Consider the following 25,537-nt stretch of genomic DNA (forward strand, 5'->3'; position numbering starts at 1 on the left):
CTTTCCCAAAAACACTTAGAGAAAATTATTAAAAAATGAACAACAAAAGATCAGATATCCTGTCAGTTCCATCTTGCGTTTTGCTGGCATCAGTTCAAGTTCTCCTGTCCTCCGTGCTTCTGAGTCCATGAGGTCACGATAACCTTACCCCTGAGCCATTTTGTCAGAAACCTCCTTAGCAGCCTTCCTTTCTCCTGATTTTCCCTGCTTCAATCCACTTCCAAGTTTTCAGCTAAGGGAATCTTTCCAAAATATAAATCCAACCATGTAACTCTGCTTAAAACCTTTTAATTGTGTCTCCTTGTTCTCAAAATAGTGTCCAACTCCCGAAGCTGACCTGAGAATTTTGCATGCATTTGCCCACATGTTCCACATCTTGTTTCAATATCAAATCACCCACCCCCCATTAAGGCTCTAAGCCTCTAACATGTATTCACTTTGTTTTGTTTCTTAATTCAATAAATGTATTTCCATTCGTATTCATAAATGTGTTCACTTCATATGACTAATTATTATCTTTCAAATCACATGTATTTTTAATACTTTTTAAAGGACGTTTTCTTCCCTTGATTTGTAGCTTTTTCATATGCACCAAATAATCACTTTAACTCTCCCTATCAGTTGCAGTTTTGGGCTACAGTGGTCATTATGTGTTTCCTCCCACCACATATACCACACATCCACACACAAACACATACACATAGGCCCACACGGACATGCTATTTGCCTAAACTTTCTTTGAATAGAAGTTTGGGAGAATAATTTAATCTCTCCAAAGTTCACTTCAAAAACTTTTTATTGATTGATTTTCATAGAAATATGATTTTTCCCAATACCTCTTTAATAGCAATTTTTAGATATGTTTGGCTGGGGAGAGGGAGGCATTTTTAGTAAGTTTTCTTCTCTTCAAACAAGGAATAAGCAAGGCCCATGCTTCCCAGCCTGGCTCTACTCCTATGATTGTCTCCTCACCCCATTTCAGAACCTGTCTCTGTCTCTCAAATACATTGCTCCAAAGCATATCTTTTGCTGTAAAATTTCAAAACCTGTGGCATTGTCTTGGAAAATATCTACATTCTAAGAGATGTCTGATAAATTATCTTATACATACAGATGTACAATATTGTTCTGGAACCTCTCAGGAGCCTAGGTTATGTGAATGAAAATGAAATCCTTATAATAAAACTGTTTTTTTTTTTTTTTGAAGCTTTTCACTTCTATTTGAAATCATAAGAACAAAACATCCCAGTAATTAGGGTATTTTTAAGAGAGATTTTTGTTATAGGGCATGTGCACTTGCAAGAAAGCCAGAGAGAGAGAGACAGAAAGTGAGAAATCAGTCCCAAAGAGAGATGACCATTCCACAGCCCCTTCTCTCCATTCTCCTCTTGGGATTTTGGGTGTGCACTCACATGCACTCTGAGTGAGCTTTAAGCCACTGGGTCCAGGACTTGAACTGCCAGTGACTACGTGGTAGTCCAGCGACATAACAATTATGCCATCTGCTTGTCCCAGTATTTAAAGTTTTAATCTACAATCTCCCCAAAATGTGAGAGTTACGATTATGACAGATGTCAAGTGTAAGCATTTGAGGGCTCTCATGTCTTTACTTTCTGTGTTAGACAGGACTATGAAGAGCTAGAAAAGCAGCTGAAAGAAGTCTTTAAGGAGCGAAGCACCATCCTCCGTCAGCTCACAAAGACATCAAGGGAGCTTGATGGAATTAAAGTCAACCTCCAGGTGAGATGGAAACTATTTTTCCTAGCAGCCAAAAATGAGCAGTTGCCTGATTCTCCATGATGGATGAACATATATTTTTTAAAGTTCTTACTATATTTCTGAGCTTGACCAGGGGAATTATGCTTTAATTTTAAATGAGCTTTGAAAATGAATGTCATCTGAAATTCAGTCTAAGAATCTGTGGTTTGCAAAATTAGGAATGAAAAAAAATGTGCTTGGAAAAACCATCAATTCCTCACAGCTTCTAAATAGGAACAATTTGACCCCTGTGTTTTTCATATTATAAAATGACAAAAAGCAATTATGACCAAGAGTTAAATGAATATAGAAATGATGTCTAGCAGATAATTGTAAATCCCCCCCAGGATAGCTCTGAAGAGTCTTTATTAAACCTCATTACTGCAATGAGAGAATGCCTCAGAGAGGCGTGTCATCTGCACAAACGTATTCACACAGTGAAATCTCAATAAAAAAACAAACAAACAAACAAAAAAACCCGAGATCTATGTGTGTTAAGAAAAGTTTCTGATATATCTTTAAAAATATTTTAATATTTGTTGTAAACATTACATTCATTGAATACCTACCTATTATATGCTAAAACTTTTGTGTTATATAATTTAATTCTCATAACATAATTATGAGGTAGTTAATATTATTATTGTGATTTTCCTTATTATACATGGGAGATAATGCTGAAAGATGTATATGTGTTTGTTGGTTATTTTTCTATCGGGTGCATGCACTTGTCAGTGAGAGACAGTGAGAAAGAGAGGAAAAGTGAGAAATCGCCTCCCCCAGAGGGGATAGCCATCCCGTATTCCCTTCTCCTCCATTCTCCTCCTGGGATTTTGAGTACACACACACACACACACACACACACACACATGCACCCAGAGTGTTTTACAAGCCATCTTAACTACCATATCACCTGGCTGATCCAAGATGTTATTTTCTAATATTACAGAAGATACAAGTTTACATGCAGGCAGTCTGATTTCTGAACCTCTCCATTAGTTGTTAAACTAGCCCATTGTTTCAACGTTGGTGGGAGGAGAGAGAGAGAGAGAGAGGGAGCGAGCGCCCAGGGTCTTCCACTTAGTGATCTTCAAGGCTACTGGTCACCCGGGATCACAGGCAAACGTACAGACATGTTTAGTGTATTCAGGTTTAATCCTGCATCCAAAGTCCAAGCCTCCCCCCCCCCCCCCCCCCCCCATCACCCAGCAGCACTTTACTTCCTGCTTCATTATGCCTGGGTCAGCCTGAACCTCCTTACCTGACCACAGGACCTTACTGTTGTCAGCGTTCTTCTCCCTAGCTTTTTATTCCCATGAGGATGATGATACTGAAGTGATGTGAGAAACCAGTAAAGCTTACTGAATCTGGTCAAAGAGTACTTAATACAAGTACTGATTCCACAGTTTTTATCTAATTTTCACATGGAGATTGTCCTATAGTTGTATTAGTCTTACTTAATAGATAAGAAAACAGTTACAGAAAGATTACAAAGTGAAGGATACCCAGATATTTAGGGGACAGAGCTAATATCTGAACCTAGGGCTTGAGCTCTTGTCCCAGAAGTTTGTCATTGAGTTGTTGGGAAAGTCATGACACATTTTTGCATAGAAAAATACATCATGGCTTTCCTGATAACTTACTACATCTGGAGAAGATGAAAATAAGAGAAAAAAAGTCATTACAACCCCACAGGATGGAAAGAGCAGTGCCAGGATAATAACAGTACAGAGATAATAGTGCTATGAATGGGCTGGCCCAGGAACCTGGGAGCTAAGGGAGCTGCATCCCACATGGTTTGGAAAACATGCTGAGCACATGTGTGCACATGTTCAAAATCCTAATTGGAGGGAGAAATGGAAGAGAATGTTTTGGGTGCGACCGTAAGAGGCTGCTCCTTCTCTCTCTGGCAAACGCAAACATCCTCTGGCAAATAAAACAGTGCTATGAGGGATGTGGGTGGGCACAGAGCATTAGAGAACACTGACTAGGATGAATGGGGGTACATATTTATTCCCACAGCTCCACTGCATCCTTCAGGGAAAGTTCACCAGGTACATACAACTGGGAAGAACATCGAAGACACCTATACCTTCTCAGGGGCATGGAGCACCTGACTCACTGAGACTATGGCAAACATATGTTGAAATGCCTTGAAGTGGTCAGTGTTTACGATATTTTCAGGACATCCAATCTCTATACCAGTAGCCCAAATCAAAATATCAAATTATAGTCTAGAAAATTGCCTCATAAAAATGTACAATTCCATTTTATGAAAGGGTACAATCCCCCAACTGACTGTGGTAATTATTTAAATGCCTTTTGTTTATTTTGTGCCAGATAATGGGCATGATGTTTTTAATTTTTTTTCTTATTAAGTCTTCTTAGAAACCTCTTCATCAGAGTTAGAGAATATAGACTCATTATTAAATGGGGAAATGGGTCTCAAATAGGCCAAAGCAATTGTCCAAAATCATACATATAATAAATTATGACTCCAAGTTTTTAACTTTTAATAAGTAAATATATAGCCTCTTGTATTTATTTCTTTACAAACAGGAATTTTTGAAGATAGGAGCATTGAGTCATTCACTTCTGTAACCACATCTACATGAGATGGTAATATAGGGCAATTAATCAACACGTTGGCTAACTAATAAGTATATCGACCTTGGGTATCATTAAAGGAAACATTATTTTCAGAAAACTTATAATTCCCTTCTCTGGGCATTGCTGAGTGAGTGATAACCAAGTACACTTCCGTTCATCTCATTTGAGTTCACCTTGCTCTCTCTCATCTGCATATTTATCCTTTTCTTTTCTGTCTCTCAGCTTTTTGTTTGTTTGTTTGTTTTTCCTTTTTGAGTACAGTTTCCTGACCATTCCATCTTAATTTCGTCTAGAATAACAAATATACAAGATGATCAATAAACAAATAGGGAAAATTTTATTGCACTTTTCAATAAGCGCTTTTACACATTATCCCCTTTGTGTTTTCCTGTAATGGCTTAAACCAAGTTCTCCAGAATTTGTGTTTTTAATATGAAGAAGTCAAAAGGACCAGTTTTGTGACCTGTCCCAATCATGAGACCATGATGTACTTTGGTCTGTTTATACCTTGAATTATGGCTTTTTCCTCCACTTTAATTATTCATCCTGCTTTTTTTGTACTTTATGTGAAGATACTTGTTTCAATAAATAGGGCACTGTTCATTGGCTGCTTTACGAGAACCTGCCAGCCATCTTAGACAAGAGGATTGTCTTGTAAAGTTTATCCCACTGTATACCTATTATATTGCCGATCCTACTCTATTAAAAGTGTCTGTTTATAGCATCAGACTGAAAGATTTGTGAAGGTGGGCACCTTGCCATTGTATAGGTCTTTGTATAATTCATGATAGATATTTGTTAAATAAATACTAAATAAACAAAATGCATGCCCTTCTTGCTATTCTCAATTCCAGACCTGTCACAGCTGCTCATCTGCAAACAGTATTAATGTTCTCAGTTTTTACTTTTAATGTCCAGAATGACAGGTTACACTATTAAACAGTTTATTGAGTATAAATAAGAAAGTTATTAGAAAAAGCTTAATGAGACAGATTCTCTTATGAGAAGCAGCTCAGGGGCCTTTTCTGGCTTCAGCTGATAAATTCTCAATCTAGAACTTGCCAGAGTATATACACATTAACGACTGAGGCAGTTTATCTATATTTTTAATTCATCCTCTATCTATGGAAACCAGTTACAATTTTTTCATAGCTCTGTTTTTTGTGTATGTCTGACTGCATTACTCATCAGTAAGAAGTGATCAAGACCAAAGAGGCACATGCCTTTCATCTTGAACTGTATTATTTCCTGACTCACTCGGGGAGGCTGTCTATGTCCCTTGTATTTGTAGAAGTTATGCCCGAGCTGGTTTAACATGCCTGCAGAGAACACAGTACAACCTCAAAGGAAGAGCAGAAGGTCTATTTTATATTCATTTATAAAGAGACCTACTATTAGAAGACTAGTCTATCCTCCATTGAACTTTGCTGAGGCTTTTCTCAGTCCCCTTCTCCCGCTATGGAGCATGTGCTGTAATCGGTGCCAAGAACTCTCCTGCGCAGCCTTAGAGCCATGAGGGCCATGGGGACCTCCTCTTCACAGTCTTGTCACAAGGCAAAGGTGCAGTTGTACTCTGTGCTCTGCAGCCAAAGTAACCTGGGCCTCATATTGTCTTTGGAATAAGCCTTTCTTTCCCCACTTTTTTTTTTTTTCTCAGTCTTTAAAAAACGATGAGCAATCTGCCAAAACTGATGTTCAGAAGCTTCTGGAATTTGGCCAGAAACAAAGGTAAGATTGTGCTTTCCCTCTGCATTTTTCCCTCAGTTCTTGCCATGGAGTCAAAATATTTACAGAAATTTCACTAGAAGCCACACAATCTAAATGCTTGTTCCTGTTTGTCTTCACTACACTTGAATGTACACCTGATTCACTTGGGAATGTTATTCAAATGAAGATTTTTATTTATTCAGCCTGGGGTGTGGCTTCAGATTTTGCATTTATAACAAGCTGTTTGGTGATGGTGAAGCTGAGGTTCCTTGTCTGCAGATCACATTTGGAGGGTTAAGGATCTATGATACGTTCCTGCATTAGTAATGTGGGCCTTCACCAGGCTGCCCACCAACAGACAAGTCAGATCAAACTGACCTCAGTGGACATTGTTTAATAAGATCCACACTTAATTTGAGGAGGATGGTGGGTAGTAAGGAATGGCGTAGTCTTATGACAGATATAAGCAGAATTAGTACAATATTGTTAGTGCTGGTTTGTTTATTTTTAAGGGAAATATAAAATGAGATAAATTTCTGTGACTTATAAAAAAATCACATAAATTTTGAAACTGCTTCTTGAACAAAACAGACTTGGGACCAGCAGTTGGCGTAATGACTATGTCACTGGACTCCCATGAAGTCAACTGCAGTTCGAGTCCTGGACCCAGTGGCTTAAACTCACGCCAGGCTTGTGTGCATGTGTACCCAAGATCACAAGAGGAGAATAGAGGAGAAGGGATTGCGACGTGGCCTTCTCCCCTGGGTGGGGGGGATGATTTCTCACTTTCTGTCTCTCTGTCTCTCTCTTTCTGGTGAGCGCATGTGCCTTATAGCAAAAACCTCTTAAAAAAGACTTAAAAATAGTTATTTATTTAATTTAATTTATTCTTATTATCATTATTAGTTCACCAGAGAGGGAAAGTGAGAAAGCAAGCTGCTAGGTCTGAGGTTCAAACTGTGGTTACCCATTTGGAAGTCCAGTGCCCTGACTACCATGCCACCTGCTGGCCCCCCCAAAAATAGATAGTTTAAGGTAGAAACAGTCACATTTCTTATGTATTTACTAGAGATTCTTCTAGACGCTTTATGTACAGTTTCTTGTTTCATCCTCACAAGTACCTTATAAGGAAGATGATATTATTATTTCATAGAAAAGAAATGGTTGTTCAAAGCCATACTTGAATTGGTGAGGGGCATGTTGATTTGCATGTGGATTTAAACACCCCTTTTGCTGATCCAACAGCCACAAGCTCTCATGTTGACTCACTGATCACAACACAAACTGCTAAAAAGTTTTCAGATGTGACGCCATACAGAAGAGTTTCCAAGTCCCTTCTCATCACTGCTTCTCCTCCACTGATCTTGCCTCTTGGCCCAGAAACCTATTAGTGACAGGATTCAGATGGTGTCAATGACATCAATTGAAAATATCAAATTGAGTGTCTTGTATTGACTTATTTTATTATTTACAATGACAAGGTTGTTGTTTTCTTTTCTTTTCTTTTTTCTTTTTTTTTTTTGAGAGGCTTTTGTTATAGGACGCATGTGCTCACCAGAAAGAGAGGGAGAGGCAGAGAGACAGAGAAAAATCACCCCCCAGGGGGGATGGCCATGCCACAATCCCTTCTCCTCCATTCACCTCTTGGGATCTTGGGCATGCACGCACATGCGCCTGGTGTGAGTTTAAGCCACCAGGTCTGGGACTTGAACCACGGTCAGTTACATGGGATTTCAGTGACATAGCCATTACGCTAACTGCTGGTCCCAGGACTATTTCTTGAATGGGACATTTTCTTTGAAGTCCAGTATTAAAAAAGAGTGAATAAGGTATCAATTTGAGCATGTCTATAAAAAATTACATTATTTCAATTATTTTATTGGTTTGAAATAAATCACCTCTCAAAAGGCTATGCTCCATATAACTTAAGCTCATTAATGTAGTGATGGAGAATTATAAACAACATTTTGAATAAAAATAACTAGTCAAAAGGGACCAAGAAATGCTGAAAGTGATTTTTTTTTTTTTGTACAGTAGTTTATGTTGGGAAAGGATAATGAACGAAAATAGGACAGTAGAAATGACCTCGGCACAGTGCATGTGTGGCACCCATGAGAGGATCGAAGTTCCTGAAGAAAACAGAACGAGTCAGAGAAGATCAGAAAACAAAGCTGAATGCAGAGACTGGGACCAAAAACAAAAACCCTTACAGTTTTGCCGAGAGTGAATTTCAGTGATAAGCAACAGAAAACTTATTTTGAGTAGGTCTATAGGAGATGATTAAAAAAGCATTTTAGGAAATGATTCTGCCAGTACTGTTCAGGGAAGGAGAGAGTTATAAACCAGGGTTAGAGAAAACAGCTTAGGAACCAGGACAGGGAGAAATGCCCTGTGAAGACCATGGATTGAAAGACCAATAAACTTGCCTTCCCTTACTATAGGAAGGGCACAAATGAAGAGAGAGATTTATCGTTGATGTGAAGAGGAAAAGCCAGATTCTATAGTTTCCTGGTATTAAAAAAAAAAAAAAAATACAGGGCTGGCTCCATGATGTCCTTGTGGTTAAGACAGCTGGATTGCATATGGCAACCACAAGGTTCCAGTATTGGCTCCCTGGCTTGAGAAACACACTGGGCATGTGCATGCCCAAAACCCTGAAAGGAGAAAGAGATGGAGGAAAAGGGATTGCAGTGTGACCATTGCCCATGGGGATATATATATTATTATATCTCTCCTGTCCCTCTCTCTCTTTCTCTGGCAAGCACACACACCCTCTAGCAAATAGATGTGCATGCACTTGTGTGTACAGCTGTTTCATATGACAGACAAAAACACCAAGGGAAACCAAGAAAAATGTGATTACATTTATTAAGAATTTCATCTCACCCTTTACACATTCACCATAATGTACAAACTACCAGAGGATGGATCAAGTCTTTCAATGAAAGATAAAATGGAGCATATATTTGGGAACGGCAATTTCAAAGTTTTATCTAAAATTATCTAAAATTAGAAAACTTATTCCAGAGGCATAATTTGTATTACGTGCAAAATTAAAGTCAGGATGGAAAACTCAATATATTCTAACAATAGGTAATTTCTCAAAAGGATGTGACATTCACTATATTAGTTTTTGCCATTTCCTTAGAGAACTATAACAGCCATGGTTAAGTGTTTGTAAAGCAGATTGAGTACCTAATTTCCAAAAGTAGAGACGTTAATAAACAGTAAAATGGGAAGAAAGCTATCTTTGGATGTCAGAAAGATTAGCTGACTACAAATTTAGAAGTCTTACCTGAGTCTGAATAAAGGCAGTGTGTTATCGATGTCCTTTAATGATGTGCCCAGCTCTCAATCACCATCCAGTCCTCTGGATCCCTTGTCCTCGGAAACTTACCATAGGGCCTTTACCTAGAGCAGTGGTCCCTGGAAGCCATGCTACTTTTATGCGACTCTGAAACCACTGGCCATAGATAATTGGATCAGAGGCGATCACAAAAACAAAACTATATACAAAAACGAAACAAAACAAAAAAGTATAAATGAAATTTTTCCTCTTGGAATTGTAATCAAGAGGCAACACAATCAGTTTCTTTCTATTGCTGGACCTACACTGTAAGCAAATGCAGAGAAAATGGGTAGCCACCTACAAATTATGCAGAGACAGAAAGAGAGCATCCTTCTGCCGAGAGAGAGAAGGGTGTGCATGTGTGTGAAAGACAGAGAAAGAGCCAATAAGGCTGGTGTAGGTTCTAGAGCATAATGGTCCCTCCTTGTCCACAATTTCACTTTCCGATTGTAGTTACCCACAGTTAATTGCAATCCAAAAATAGTGAGTACAGTACAGTAAGATATTTTGAGAAAGGCCGCATTCACCTGAGTTTTATTACAACGCACTGTTGTGACTATTCTATTGTTAGTTATTTCATTATCTTTCATTGCGACCGGTTTATAAATTAAACTTCATTATAACTATATATGCATAGAAAAATGTTTTGGGTTGTCGAAAAAGTCATGATATTTTTCTGTGCAAAAAAGCTTCATGACTTTTCCAATGACACAAAAGTACGTGCAAGGTTTGGCACTCTCTGCTTTTTGGTACTATCAGACATCCCTGGAGCTCTTCAAATAATCTCCCATGGATAAGAGAGGAACTACTGAATTACATTTTCAGAAATATTTAGACAGCCTAGATATGCCATAGGACAGTCCTGGGTTAGTAGAAAGATTTTAAATCATACCATGGCAGGAGTGAAAGATCATAACCACAGGAAAGAGACTGGGGAATAAGAAAATACCTGAACTGTCTGAAAGGCTGTCTTGAGGAAAAAAGAGGATAAAAATCATTTTATTCTCTATGGTGGTTGGCGGGTAGTGATTCCTCAAAGGCAGTTTTAAACACAGTGTACAAAAGAACTTTAAAAAGTGTTTCCTGAAAACTACAAGAATGTGTGGAAGAGTGGCAAGTTCCCCATCTGTGCTGTTATTAAAATACAAGCTGATAAACATTTGATAACATTCTCCCTGTGAAGTGATCTGGTGAGTGTTTTTATATATTTATAGTTTGAGATGGATGAGGTGTGAAAGAGTAGCCCTTTAAAATTTTGATAGCACAAAACTCTACACTAAAATATGCTAAGGCATCTGACAGGTATCTTGGAAACATGAACTCTTTAGAATCAAAGCCCACTCCTGATACTTGCCCAAAAGACAGGAAATCACTCAGATACTTGCACCTCTGCCTTAATCACAGCAGTATTCACAATAGCAGAGACACAGAGCCAACCTAAATGCCCAAAACCTGATCACTAGATTACGGAAACATGGCATGATACGCAGTGGAGTACTGCTCAGCCATAAAGAATGGTGAGTTCCTACATTCAGTACGAAGTGGAATCTAGAAAATTTAATATTAATTGAAATAAGCTGGACTAGGAAAGATAAACACGGTATGTCCCTGCTTAACATACGGCAAAAGTCTGCACTATATGGCAGAAACTGAAAGAGTCAAAGGCATAGAAGCAAGAAGGCAACTGTAGATAACAGACGCAATAAAAAATGTCTATCAGCCACAACAGGCAGCTCGGCTATGTTGGTACACCACAATACATTGAAAAAAAAAATAAAAAAGGCATTGAAAATATCATTACATATGTGCCTAAAAACGGGGAAAGAAAACCTAACAGAACAAAAATTGAAAGTATACAACATAATATAATGTTATTTGTTGAAAATAATGAATATAGTAGAATCCTTGATTTAATTATTGCATGCTGCATGTATGTTTTGAAAAACCGTATTATACCTCCCAAGGATGTACAACAATTAAGTGAAAATAAGAGTTTATGATTTTTTAAAATAAAGCTTCAATTCTGGACTAATATAGCCCTGAAGAATGAGATAGAGTTTGGGCAAATCCCACTGGTGGGGATAAGTGTGCAGAATTATCTCCCATAAGATCATAGTGCACCTACATAGCAAGAATGTTTTAGTGCATGATAGCAATGAAGATGTGAGGAAATAAGAAGAGAAGATGGAGAGATCTAGAAGACAAAAGGCCTGTCTTATCATTTTGCCTGCTTTCCATGGCATGAAAATGCAAAATTGGGAACCAGCAGTTGGTGTAATGGCTATGTCCCTAGAATCCCATGTAGTCGACCGCGGTCCGCGTCCTAGACCCAGTGGCTTAAAACTCATGCCGGGTGCGTGTGCGTATGTGCCCAAGATCCCGAGAGGAGAATGGAGGAGGAGAAGGGATTGCGGCATGACCATCCCCCCTGGGGGGGGGGGGTGATTTCTCGCTTTCTGTCTCTATGTCTCTCTCTCTGGTGAGTGCACACACCCTATAGTGAAAATCTCTCAAAAAAAAAAAAAAAAAAAGAAAAGAAAAAAGAAAAAAGAAAATGCAATATTCAGCTTCTCTAGTTTTTGTTAACAGATTTTAGAATATGTTTCATCTTATTCTCTATATCACCTCTAGATATTATTATGAGGAATTTTTTGAAAAAATAAAATATATTTTATAATAATTTTTTTTTTCGGAGAGGTTTTTGCCATAGGATGCATGTGCTCACCAGACAGAGAGAGACATAGAGACAGAAAGCGAGAAATCACCCCCCCCAGGGGGGATGGTCATGCCTCAATCCCTTCTCCTCCATTCTCTGCTCGGAATCTTGGGTTCACACGCACACGTGCCCGGCATGAGTTTTAAGCCACCGGGTCCAGGACGTGAACTGTGGTCGACTATGTGGGAGTCCAGCGACATAGCCATTACGCTAACTGCTGGTTCTGTATAATAAATTTTTGTTAAATATTTTATATGTATTATTTAAAAATAAAACAGGAAGTTTTAAATACTTAAATTAGTAATTTTCATTGTAACATTCTTATAGTTTTTTTGCAGTTGGAAATATAATTTGTGTTTCATTCAGTACTTACCAAATATTTGACTGTTAAAGATCATTTATTGCCAAGAGGGACTTTCACTTGTCTTCAGAGTTAGTCTTTCGATAATAAGTTGAGAATTTTAAACAAGTTTGGTTATTGCTAAGATTAGAACAGGTTTCTGTTTTGCTGTTGGTATTGTTTATGGAAGTTTTTCTAGTCAGAATTAACACACATACACACACACACATACACACACACACCCTTCACCTCACACAATTCTTATCTAATATCTGATTTTTTTGAAATAATTGACAATAAAGTCAATGTATAGAAAGATAGTATGATTTGTCATAAATGAGTAAATCCTAAACTCTGAGGGAAATGTTATTTTCTGAAGTTATTTGCATTTTTAACAAGGGAGACTGAGTCCATATGTTAATGAATTTATAGATAATGTGTATATATGTACAGATATGTATTTCCTTTATTGTCTCCATTAAATGAAGCCACGTCAAGTTAGAAATAAGCCTCTTTTCCCTTTGTCTTTATGAAAATTCTCCAGGCTTATCAAGGATGTCTAAAGCACAATACTTTAGAATTAATCAATTAGAAGCACTAGAAGGGAACAGCAATTTCATTCTATCAGCAAGTCTGTAGTGACTTTTTCTAACCAGCATGTTCGCACCCTGGCATGCTGTTGGTGAAATTAGCTTTTCAACTCAAATTATTATATTGATTTGATTTAACACATTATGCAACTCACAGATGAGTCACACCGTGGGATTCTTATAAAACATAATAGGCAGGCAATTTCCTTTAAATATAGCTTGCTTTTAGTATTTGGATAGCAGAGAAAGCCCTTTATTACCAAAATGTTTAGATACATTCTGTATGTTTAACTGTGGCATTATACACTTTTAGTTATCTCTATCCTAAATGTAAGTAGACAGCAGAACTTCCTTTCATAAGGCACATACAAATAACAGAATTATGTTTTCTCTCTTTTGCTTTCTATTTTCAACTAAACTAGGGAAGAAATGAAGTCTCTCCAGGAGGCCTTGCAAAATCAACTTAAGGAGACATCTGAGAAAGCAGAAAAACACCAGGCCACTGTAAGTTCTTCCTTCTGTCCTTTGGTTTGGGGTTGGGAAATTTCTTTCTTTTTCCAAAATCACCATGGGACAAACACCTATAAAAAAAGAAAGTGAAAATAAAACAAACTTCAATCAATATGATCAGAATAATATGTGATCAGCATTCATTCCAAGAAAAGATTGATGTTTTGATTCTTAGTGGTCGTAGAATCCCCAACCTTTTCTTATGGATAAGAGACCCAAGGATGGACAGGGATGAAGAATTCATGTTGAGAAGTCACATCAATGGCTATCAGATTATGGGGTATAACTTTGAAGGAAATTGAACTCCATGGATTCTTAAACCACACTCCACATGCACTGAATAGGAATCTCTCCGGGGCTGGGGCAGAATCTGCCTATTTAATCAACTCTGCAAATGATCCTGAAAGACCCTACAGTAGAGGGTCAGTTTAAATCTTCTCTCCAGATGATCACTCTCAAGGTGATGTTCCTTTGACCCCTACTAAAATGTAAATAACCGATATTTACTGTTGGCAGGAAGGGTGGTGCTCATGAAGGCAGGGCTGGAAATTAGATTTAACCTCATTAGATTTTTACACATTATTTTATTGTTTCTTTACTGAAAAGGTGTAACTCAGAGCAGTTAAGTATCTAGTTTACATTTACAAATGCAGTAGGCTAGACAGTGAGGTATAAACTCATGATCATTCCAGTATGTTATACAAAGTCTAGGTCCAAAAGGAAGAGTCTAACTTTTGAAAGAGCACTGGTCGAAGTTAGAATACTCGTGTGGGAAATTTTGTGAACAAAGAAGGCACCTTTTTGAAAAGAAACGAGGAAGGACTATTTAAATCAACTTTGCTCTCACCTCCACATGTGTGCCATTTCTTCTCTATGGCTCAACCGTTGAATCTGTTGTGTGTGTGTGTGTGTGTGTGTGTGTGTGTGTTTGGTTAGAGAGATTTTTTGCTATCAGGCACATGTGCTCACTAGAAAGACAACAGAGATACAGAAGGCAAGACGTCATGCCCCAGTGGGGATGACCATGCACAGTCCTTTCTCCTCCATGCTTTTTTCAGGATCTTGGTCTCGCATGTACACACATCTGGTGTGAGTTTTAAGCCGCCAGGTCTGGGACTCGAACCCTGGTTGACTATGTGGGAGTCCAGCCAGATAACCATTATGCCCTTACCTGGCCCCTCAACATTGAGTCTTAAGAGAAGATCTCTCCTTCCCCTCACAGACACTCTGCTAAACCAGAAATTCCTTTAAATGGGTTAGCATGTGTTTCAGAATAAGACTGTTCTGGGCTTAAATTCCTGTGGGCCATTTACTACTCTTGTGGACTTTATCAAACTTTGCTTTCTGCAAGTTTTCCTATTTATAAAATTTAGGGGATGATTCCCAATGAAATAACATACAAACTTTTCCTAAAGTTGTATCTGCCATGTGGTAGATAGAAAAAGCTAGTATTATTCCCCAGTCCTCTGTTGCTCCAGTTTTATTCCATCACTTCTTGGCTACTTAAGTATAAGCAAGTTGTTTTATTTACCTGAGGGCCTTTCATTGTAAGAGGTGTATCAGTGCCACTTACCTTACAGTTTAGTACATGATTAAATGGAACAATGCATACATTGTAGAGCGGCGAGCATTATTAACTTTAAACAACCTCAAAATTGTATATTAGCATCATCCTCATCACTACTTATATCAATATCATCATTGTTAGTAATTGCTATTTTGTCTTTCTAACCATTTAAAACCTTCCTCACTTTCTCTCTCTTCCTCTTTGTCGCTCTTGAATGAGCACACATGCCCTACAGCAAACTAAAATAAATAAATAAATAAATAAGCAGAAAATAAAATAGGTATTAATACATAAAGGAAGCCCTAGAAATTCAAAATATCAACCTTGATATGATATTCAACTCTACTATAGTAAAATTAAAAGTAGTTTTCATAAATGATCAAATTGTTTCTAAAATTTGAAATATACATTTTATTACCACTGGATTAATAATTAATAAAATACATTTAATGCACTTACTATTTAATAAGATTTAAAATTCTACATACTGAAGTATACCTAACAGGGAATTGATTACTTTAAATACAGTTTTTACAAAAAATGACAATTAAACAGCATTAATTCAAAAAGTTGATTAGAAGGCAAAAGACCAAACTCCATGTAATAAGAAACAAGAGAATTCTAAAGACGAGAGAAGAAAACAATAAAAAATGTAAACAAAATATCCAAAATTTTAAGGAAGTTCTTTGAAAATATTATGATAAAAATTTTGAAAAGATTAAATAAGAATTTTTAAAAGACTATTTTTTAGCTAATAAAAAGGGAACATAGCCATCTTCATAATTCAAAGTATGAATTATATTTAGAACAAATGTCCACAGATAAATTTGAAAACCTATATGTAAGCTATTAATTAAATAAATGTAAAATTCCAAAATTTGTGCAGGAAACATAAGATTTGAGTACTAAAATTCTACATTTAGAATTTTATTGCATTTAAAAAGTCATGTCCTTCAGATTCTAGGATAAGAAGATTTTAATGGTGACTTCTTTCTAATTTTCCTAAACAAGTTAATTCCTAACACAAGCAAGTGTTTTCTAGAACATAGAAAAAGAGCAAGAACTCTAATCTCATTGTATTCTTTCATTTATTTTAATTATCTACATTGAGACATGGAGAGAGAGAGAAAGTGAAAAAGCAAGCCACTAGGTCTGGGACTTGAACCATGGTTGGCCATATGGGAGTGTCCGGTGCTTTAACCACACCACCTGCTAGTCCCCCATTTTTTTTTTTAAGAGAGATTTTGCTATAGGGCTTGTGTGCTCACCATAGAGACACAGACAACAGAGAGACAGAGAGACAGAGACAGACCGACAGACAGACAGAAAGCTAGAAATCACCCCCCCATTTTTCCCTAAAAAGAAAGTACATATTTTAATATGTTGTAAATACTCATATTCGATAAGTCCATAGTAAAATGGTATAAAGCCTGATAATTGTGCTTATTAAATTACAAAACCATAAAAGAAAATAAATTTCTTAAAAAATATTTGAAAAAGCAACAAATCTATCTTGATCTAATTCTGTTTTAAGATACTCTTTATGAAGATATGAGCATTCATTTTTACCCCTACACAAATAATGGAGTGGCGAATTGTGTTCCTCATGGAAAAACCCTAACAGACAGCAAAGAAGAATGAGCCCTTGGGTGTACCAGAATAATTAAAGTTACTAATGATCATTTAATGTGTTTTACTATTCCTGTTAATTTTTATGACTTAACTTGTCTTAAGTGAGACATAATTAGTCTAGAATAAGAGTTGGCTTTAAGCTCTGACTCTCATTAAAAATTAAAAAATGCTTTTTTCGTATTCTTTATTTAAAGTATACAAAGTATATTCTCTGTCTCTGATAATTATTTCATAACTATCTGCTAAGAATGCTTCATTTTTCAGAGATGTAAAAATCTACTGGGATCCTAAACTAGTGCTCTCACAATGCTAATAAGTTTTAATTAATTATTATGAATAAATACTAGCTTATAAACATGTAAGCACTGAATTTTTAAGTTTCTATTCAGTCCTCTTTTAAGATTTCGTCTCAACACTTGTTGCAGTACATTTTCTGTTGTTATAACAGAATGCCTGAGACTGGCTAATTTATAAAGAACAAGTTTCTTTGATTTATGGTTTTGGAAATGGGAAGGTCTAAGAGCAAGGGGCCAGCGTTTAATGTGGGTCACCCCATGGTGGAAGGACAGAAGAATGAAGTAAGTGCACCAGACAGAGGGAATATAGGCCAAACGCATGCTCTTTCTCAGAAATTTACTCCTACAATAACCATCCACACCCACAGTAATCCCTTGGCCCTAATGACCCAAAGGTCTCACCTCCTAATACCATGCTAGTGGCAGTTAAATTTCAACATGAGTTTTGGAGAGAGCATTCAAACCATAGCAACTCTGTAATCTATTTTTATTATAATCTTCATCAGATTAATTGTTAATTCTGAATATAAACTGAACAGTAACAATATGTGAGGATTTGGGGAGACTAATGGTATTAAACCATGAGTGGGTTGCTATAAGCAGGATGGCTTCAAGTAGTCTATAAGTTAAAGACTAGTCTGTAATACACCAAAATGTTCTGGTGTCAATTAAGTGCTTGGGTAGAAATGGCTCTAAAGCCTTTTATTGGGAGATATATTGTTGTGCATATATTTAGCATATATTTAGCTACCTTCTAATGGCATCAAACCCTTCCAGTGACACCTTTGTTTAATGGCTCAATGTGTGTAGCTGTTTCTGGGTTGCTGTCAGTATCGTCATAGTTCAAACTCACCTTTAAAATTAATATGGCCTAAGCAATAGATACAGATATGATCATTCTCAAGGTTCTCCTTTTGTATTATGCACACTGAAACTCTGTGATTTGGGTTTTCAGTACCATTTGAAGGCATGGTAATATATGGAATCCTACGCAAGTCAGAAGGGCAGTGTTAGCAACAGGTGTCACCAGGCTTCTAATGGACCTTTACGGAAAGTCAAGGTCAAGAGTAGACATGATAAAACTGCTAGTGGGGCTAAACCTATTGCGGCTTTTGGGAATGTCAGAAACTGGAATCTATGCATCTTTATTCTTGCAGTCTCACAGTTAGCTCTTCATATGCCTTCTCTCTAACCCTTTCTCTATTCTCAATTTGTACAACACTTGACTCATCACAGATTCAGTGTTATCCTATGACGTCCTTATCTACTTCAGTTGCTAACTGAGCAGTTCTTCCTGAGAGTCCTAGTTCAAATCTTCCAGAGAATATCTGATAGACCCATATTGTATTTTGAAGTCAGAATTTTGGCTTACACTTCCCCCTTTGCCCTGAAATTTCCATATCCAGTGGCTGGGAAATGGTGAAAAAGGGAGCAAGCATGGAAAGGATGACTGCAAATGCAAGCCCTGCATCCCAGCGCTGCGCCACTCTCACTTCATCCTGTTATTTTTAGGAAAAATAAACATCTACCTTCTTTAAGCTACAGCATTTAGGGACCTATCATTTATAGCAATTTAGTCTTTATCTTGATTAATTCAGTAATTTGTACTTTCAACTGTGACTGCCTCTTTAACAAACTCACTAGTCACAATAAGTCAACTGGTTTTACACAAAACAAGCATGGATTAATTTCATGAACAGAAAGTTGAATTTCATAATATTTATGCAATCTTTGACACAAAACAATAGTATTTATTTTTCATGGGAACACTATAAAATGTACAAAATATATGTTGAATTATATTCATCCAGTTCAAAATAGCGATTACCTCTGGGAAGACGGAAGGAAGGAAAATCTGACGGAGTTTAATAGAATATATAACATTTTCTTTATGAAAATGTCTAAAAAATTGGACAAATAATTACATCTGTTTAAAATATTAGGCGTGAGCCCCTAGGCACTTTATGCATTACTCCTTGTTCATTTTTTATATTTAAACTGTTTCAGAATTAATCATTTTTAAGTTGTACCTATGGTGAAACTTAATCTTCCTCTAAAATTTAATTTCTGAGGAAATTGACTGACTCAGTCTGTCTCCACAAATGAGTCTCTTAAATTATAAGTCTCTTTCTTCATTCCAGGAATCTTCTAAGACTATGTTGTACAAGACATGAAGGGATTGAATATTTTAAATAAGGCTAATTCAATCTGAGATGTGGTGAAGTGTTAAGACACACATTGGATTTTAAAGACATACTACAAAGGGACCAGCAGGTGGCATGGTGGTTAAGGTGCTGGACACTCCCACATGGCTGACCACAGTGCAATTCCTGGAGCTGGTGGATTGCTTTCTCCCTTTTGTCTCTCTGTCTCTCTGTCTCTTGTCTCTCTCTCTCTCTGTGTTTGTGTTTTTTTCTGGTCAAATTAAAAATAAATGAATTAATGCAGTTAAATAATTCTTTTTTTAAAAGACATATTACAAAAAAAAATAAAGAAATGTGTACTTAATGGAATACTAGTCATAAAATGAATGAATTTCTGTCATTTGAGAAATTGTCAATGAATGAGTGTGGAGGAAATGAGGCTAAGTGAAATAGCCAGGCACTGAAAGACGAATATCGTATGTCCTCACTCCGTAATGGAAGCCGAAAGTTTTTGCAGGAAGTAGAGAACACAATGGTGGATGCCAGACTCCAAAGGGGAGAGTGGAGGGAAAATGAGGAGAACTTGGTTAGCAGCACAAGGGCGCATATGCATGAGTGGAATGCATTATCAAGTACTATAGCGTAGTAGAGGTAGGTGGTATAAAGTCAAGACATATTTCCAAGTAATTATGAAGAGTCAATGAGTCATCAGAACACTGGATGTACTGAATTTATGAACAGAACAGTTGGTCCATGTTCTGTACACAGGAAAATTATATGAGCACTGTTTGGAAGATTTCTAACTCCTGAGCAAGAAAAATGAGCACAATACATAGTAATGATAAATGTTGAAATTGCTAGATATTTTTATTGCTGTGATTTGTTCATTTTATACAATGTAAACATGTTTTGAAAAAACACACTTTACCCTATAAATATATACAATTTTGATACAGTAATTATAAATTACAGTAAAATACAAATTATATTAGGTAATAGATTGTTAAAGATGAAACTTCTTTATTGTAGTATATAAATTACAATACATCTATTATACGATAGGTTGTTAATGACTATAATATTTTAAGAGAGTCAATAAAATGTACTAGAAAATTAATTTCATCATATTCTTAGGTTTGTAAAAATGTATCTATGACACCCACCCATAGTAGTGGCAAAAGCGGTAGGGAGCCTTTGTTACCAGAGACACACAGGTTTGTTTTATAAGAGTGATAAAGTCTTGATGACTAGTGAATTCTCAGTTATCATAAAGGCTGCAAATTCTATAAAATTCTTGACCACTATACTATATTGTCTTTTTTTGTATAAAGAAAAATATAAAGTACTCAGGGCAGATAAAACTGAATATACATGCAAATACAGTTTGAATATATACCTAAAGTTAGTTCTAGATCTAAATAATATCATATCAGAAGGAGCTATAATTTTCTTTTTGGTACAAATGTTTATAATGTCCTATTATTTAGATTTAAAGACCATCACTTTACAATTTTTTTTTTTTTGGAGAGGTTTTTGCTTTAGGGCACATGTGTTTACAATTGCTTTTAAACCTGGTCACAGATCAAAATTATGGGTGAGTGTTTAAGAAATAGATTCCTAAGTACAACCCTAAAATCTATGTTTTTAAAACAGTGTCACACTTTCTAAAATGAGGCTTAGCCAAGTAAGAGAATCACAGTTATAACATGCATGGGTCCTCAATTTAAAAAAAAAAAAGTTATATGGAAAAAAAATTATGAGTACTTGTATGATTTAACATAATTTTGGGATAATAAAACTTTTGATTCTTTGCTTTTTGTCAATGTTTGTTAAAAAGGATGATTTTATTATACCTCAAAATCATAAAAAATTATAAAAGCCATGGATTGAATTTGAAATGTGTCTACATAACATTCTACTCATTTTCAGATTAATTTTTTAAAGACCGAAGTGGAAAGAAAGAGCAAAATGATCCGAGACCTCCAAAATGAGGTAAGATATATATTTCAGGCAAATGTTATAAAATCAAAGAATTGACACAAGTGCAATAAATTTTAGACAGCTTGGAGTATGATAGAATGGAAATTTGACTTTCAGTTTTAGGCTAATGGAGAGAAACTAGAAGGTTAAGAATTTCAATAAGTCTCACGCCAGGCGCATGTGCGTGTGTGCCCAAGCTCCTGAGAGGAGAATGGAGGAGAAGGGATTGCGGCGTGGCCATCCCCCCTGGGGGGGTGGTTTCTCGCTTTCTGTCTCTCTGTCTCTCTCTGTCTGTCTGATGAGCGCACACGCCCTATAGTGAAAACCTCTCCAAAAAAAAGAAAAGAATTTCAATAAGTAAATAATCTCTCTCTCACTCTCCATATGTAATAATGTTCTTATTCCAAACCTCTCCTACTCATGTCTTTCTAATCATATTGTACTTGAGTTAACACAAAATATTTATTTTTATTTTAAACATTCGTCTACCAAAAGACATGAGCACTGAAGGAAAAAATAGCTGGAAATTAGCTGCATGCTAGAAAGGACAGCTTGGAGTATGATAGAATGGAAATTTGACTTTCAGTTTTAGGCTAATGGAGAGAAACTAGAAGGTTAAGAATTTCAATAAGTCTCACGCCAGGCGCATGTGCGTGTGTGCCCAAGCTCCTGAGAGGAGAATGGAGGAGAAGGGATTGCGGCGTGGCCATCCCCCCTGGGGGGTGGTTTCTCGCTTTCTGTCTCTCTGTCTCTCTCTGTCTGTCTGATGAGCGCACACGCCCTATAGTGAAAACCTCTCCAAAAAAAAGAAAAGAATTTCAATAAGTAAATAATCTCTCTCTCACTCTCCATATGTAATAATGTTCTTATTCCAAACCTCTCCTACTCATGTCTTTCTAATCATATTGTACTTGAGTTAACACAAAATATTTATTTTTATTTTAAACATTTGTCTACCAAAAGACATGAGCACTGAAGGAAAAAATAGCTGGAAATTAGCTGCATGCTAGAAAGAGCCAATCTATAATAAAAACGTGATTTCAGAGTAACGTAGGTTTGAACATAGCCCAGCTGTAATTATCCTTATAACATGCTAGAACTTATTACAAATCTTGCTTTCATTTTCTTTTTTTACTGTATCTCTAGAGTATTATACGACAACTTTATTTTCTATAATTTCTCCATCATTATTATTTCTACCTTTCTATTTTTCAATGAAATTAATTACGACTATTGAATCATGACTAATCAATAATAAATCTTTCTTGATCAATTCTAGTAATTAAGATTTAACTTGAATCCCAAGTCTATCTCTTTATCCTTTATTATCCTTCCATTTGTCTTGTCTGAGAAATTTAAAAAATACGAATGAAGTATATTATTACTGAATGTTTTTCACCTTGATATCAAAGTTTAAAAATAGATTGTATCAATGCTTTGGTATCAATATTCTGCACTACTACTCTGATTATGACATTAAAGCAGTTCTTTGATGTGGAAAAAAGTACAGAAGAAAGGAAAGGAAGAGCGATTTAAAGTGCCTTGTTGATTCTATTGTATTTTCATTCTTTTTAATCATTGTTTTTTCTGAATCTTCTTAATACGTGACACTATGGAACTGACTTAGTTTTCCCTGAGTTCTTATTTTTTTACATTATCTGATTATGGCTAGAAAATAAAATATCAGCAGAGCCTGTGATTCTAGGATTATGGTGCAGAACCCTTTAGACATTCAAATAACTGAAAAAGAACACTGGCGTATATCGAAAGCAAAGTAAGAGAGCCTATCTGGCTGTCTGTCTTGTCTTTATCTTCACAAGGGCACCACTTTCAACCTCTGTAGTGGGTTGTTACTTACGAGAGCTCTGTTGAGATTCAGGTGGCCTCTGTATTTCAGTTCTTCGTTCTGAATTTTTCTGTTGATCTTCTCTTTCTTGGAACATTCATTCGAGTCGTCTATTGGGTTACAGCATGCATTTCTTTGAACTACATCATCATATTAACAATTAGTACATGGCATTCATTCGAGTCAAGTCTATTGGGTTACAGCATGCATTTCTTTAAACTACATCATCATATTAACAATTAGTACATGGCAGAATGACTCAGCAAAGCTTACAAATCATTTTTCCCCCAATATAGTGCAGCATGAATAAATCATGTGGAAGTGTTGTCAAATTTTTGGGAAATATTTGTCAATATAGGGACATAAGAAAAATAATGAAAATATATAGAATGGCCACCATTTAGCACTAATTGTGTTGGTGTAGTGTCTTCAAAATTCCTGTGCTTTTCACAGCACCATGGTATCTAATTAAGACGTTATAAAAATCAAAATGTTTAATCCTGTTTAATGCAGGAAAAACAAATGATTAATGAAAACCATGCATCGTATTTCAATTTTGATAATAATGTGCCTTATTAAAAGTCAATTACTTGTAGGATTCACATCTCAAAGGAGGAAGTATTCCGTTCTGAGTATAAGTTATAAAGGATTGACTGACATTTGGGATAAATGCTGGGAAATATTAAATTGTGCTTATAAATGTATTAGCTTTCTCATCACTTTAATTAATATCCTGGATATAATTTTATAAAATAAGTGGTCTTTGATACCATTTTTTCTACAAGCCTGCATTTATAGTGTGTAAGTTGCAGAGTATCAAGTTTGTCGCACTGTAAAAATGGACTTACAGTAGATATGTTTTTAGTTTTCTAAAAATTTCCTAATCTGTGCCTCTAATTCTGATCTCTGTCATGTAATTCATCTGTTAAAAAGGTTAACTGAGGGAACCAGCAGTTAGCATAATGGCTATGTCGCTGGACTCCCACGTAGTCGACCGCGGTTTGTGTCCGGACCCGGTGGCTTAAAACTCACGCCGGGCGCGTGTGCGTGCGTGTCCAAGATCCCGAGAGGAGAATGGAGGAGAAGGGATTGCGGTGTGACCATCCCCCCTGGGGGCTGATTTCTCGCTTTCTGTCTCTATGTCTCTCTCTGTCTGTCTGGCGAGCGCACGCGCCCTACAGTGAAAATCTCTCAAAAAAAAAGGTTAACTGAGGCAAAATAAATTTTTGGAAGTGGAACTCAGTGCAAACTGAGTTGTTCAAGAGCTTTACCAAGAACATGCAAGGGGTAGGAAAACTTAAAAGGCTGAATATAGAATTAAAGAAAAGAAATTATTTGATTAGTTACCCTAACAAAGATGCCTTATTTGACCTAATCTGTTTGAAAGTCTGTGGTTTTATAATTCATAGTTATATAAAATTATATATAGTGTTATATATGACATATGTTGGTTTCTTCTGACCAGTTAAGCTTGAGTTCTGTTTTTCTTTACCATAGGCTTTTAAAAGAAATAGTCCAAGTTAAATTCTACATGTTTGCTAGTCAAATAAGATTAAGGTCACTTTAGAAGCCTAAGTGGCTTTGTCTGCTCAAGGATTCTTTAAGTCTTATCCTCATTTTAATTTACTTTAACATATCTTTGTACATTCAGTCTTTATATTTTGTACTTTGTATTTGGATGTTGTATGGCAGCAATAAATATAAAATGTTGCCCTAGCAAAGAAACAAACAAAAAATTCTGCCTCTCTCCACTGATGTCCATTTTTATGTAATTGCGCCATTATATGATATTGTCGATCTTAGGTACTGTAACACTCAGAATTTATTTTGAATTTCTACTTTTAACATACTCTTCCTCTGCTATCATTTCCACTTTTCTCCATTTTGTTTATTTTTCTCCTAGGACAAAATCAGTTTGTCTGAAAGAATGAGTAGTATAATACATGTCTTGGAACTATTAGGTCAGGCCCCGGGGCAAGCCTTTCTGCCTAGTCATGAAGCCCTCAGATGATTGTGATTTTCCCATGGAATACCTGGCAATGCCTGTTGGACATTAGCACTAACACAGAGTCTGCATGAACTAGTGAGTAGATGCACATAACAGCGAAGGGGAGGTAAACAGGAAGAGGAAACAAGAGAACTGGAAGGAAGAGAGGGAGGGAGGGGAGGATGGAAGGAGAGAAGGCAAAAAGCAGGGAAGTAAGAAAGGAAGGAAAGAATAGACAGGAGTATTTTCCCAACTCCCTTCCATGGTCGATTTGATTGTTTTCTTGAAACTTATTTAGAATGGTTCATGGTAAGGCTGACATAGATACTCGGACTCAGTACAAATGAGATCCAGAGCCAAAAATCTTATTTTGTCCAGTGGAAGAAATCAGAAATTTATCAAGTTCCTCTTTCTCAGTGGCAACCTTTCCATCTCATTATTTCATGATCCATTTTCCTCTCTCTCTAGTATCTGAGTTCTCTGTTCACATTTTTTTCATTTGGAT

At 36.4% G+C, this 25,537-nt stretch overlaps 1 protein-coding gene across 1 annotated transcript in view; it reads left to right on the top strand.

The window, feature by feature from the left end:
- Positions 1-1,622: 1,622 nt before the first annotated feature.
- The window catches only part of LOC102484901 (leucine zipper protein 2-like), a gene marked incomplete at its 5' end in the record, with an annotated part of 38,917 nt that continues 15,002 nt past the window's right edge, over positions 1,623-25,537 (top strand). The window contains 4 exon segments of the mRNA XM_027767683.1: positions 1,623-1,740; positions 6,026-6,096; positions 13,493-13,574; positions 21,149-21,211. Coding sequence (XP_027623484.1) covers positions 1,623-1,740; positions 6,026-6,096; positions 13,493-13,574; positions 21,149-21,211 — 334 coding nt within the window.

Source organism: Tupaia chinensis, unplaced genomic scaffold (assembly GCF_000334495.1).
Source record: "Tupaia chinensis unplaced genomic scaffold, TupChi_1.0 Scaffold144413_1, whole genome shotgun sequence".
Classification (NCBI taxonomy): domain Eukaryota; kingdom Metazoa; phylum Chordata; class Mammalia; order Scandentia; family Tupaiidae; genus Tupaia; species Tupaia belangeri.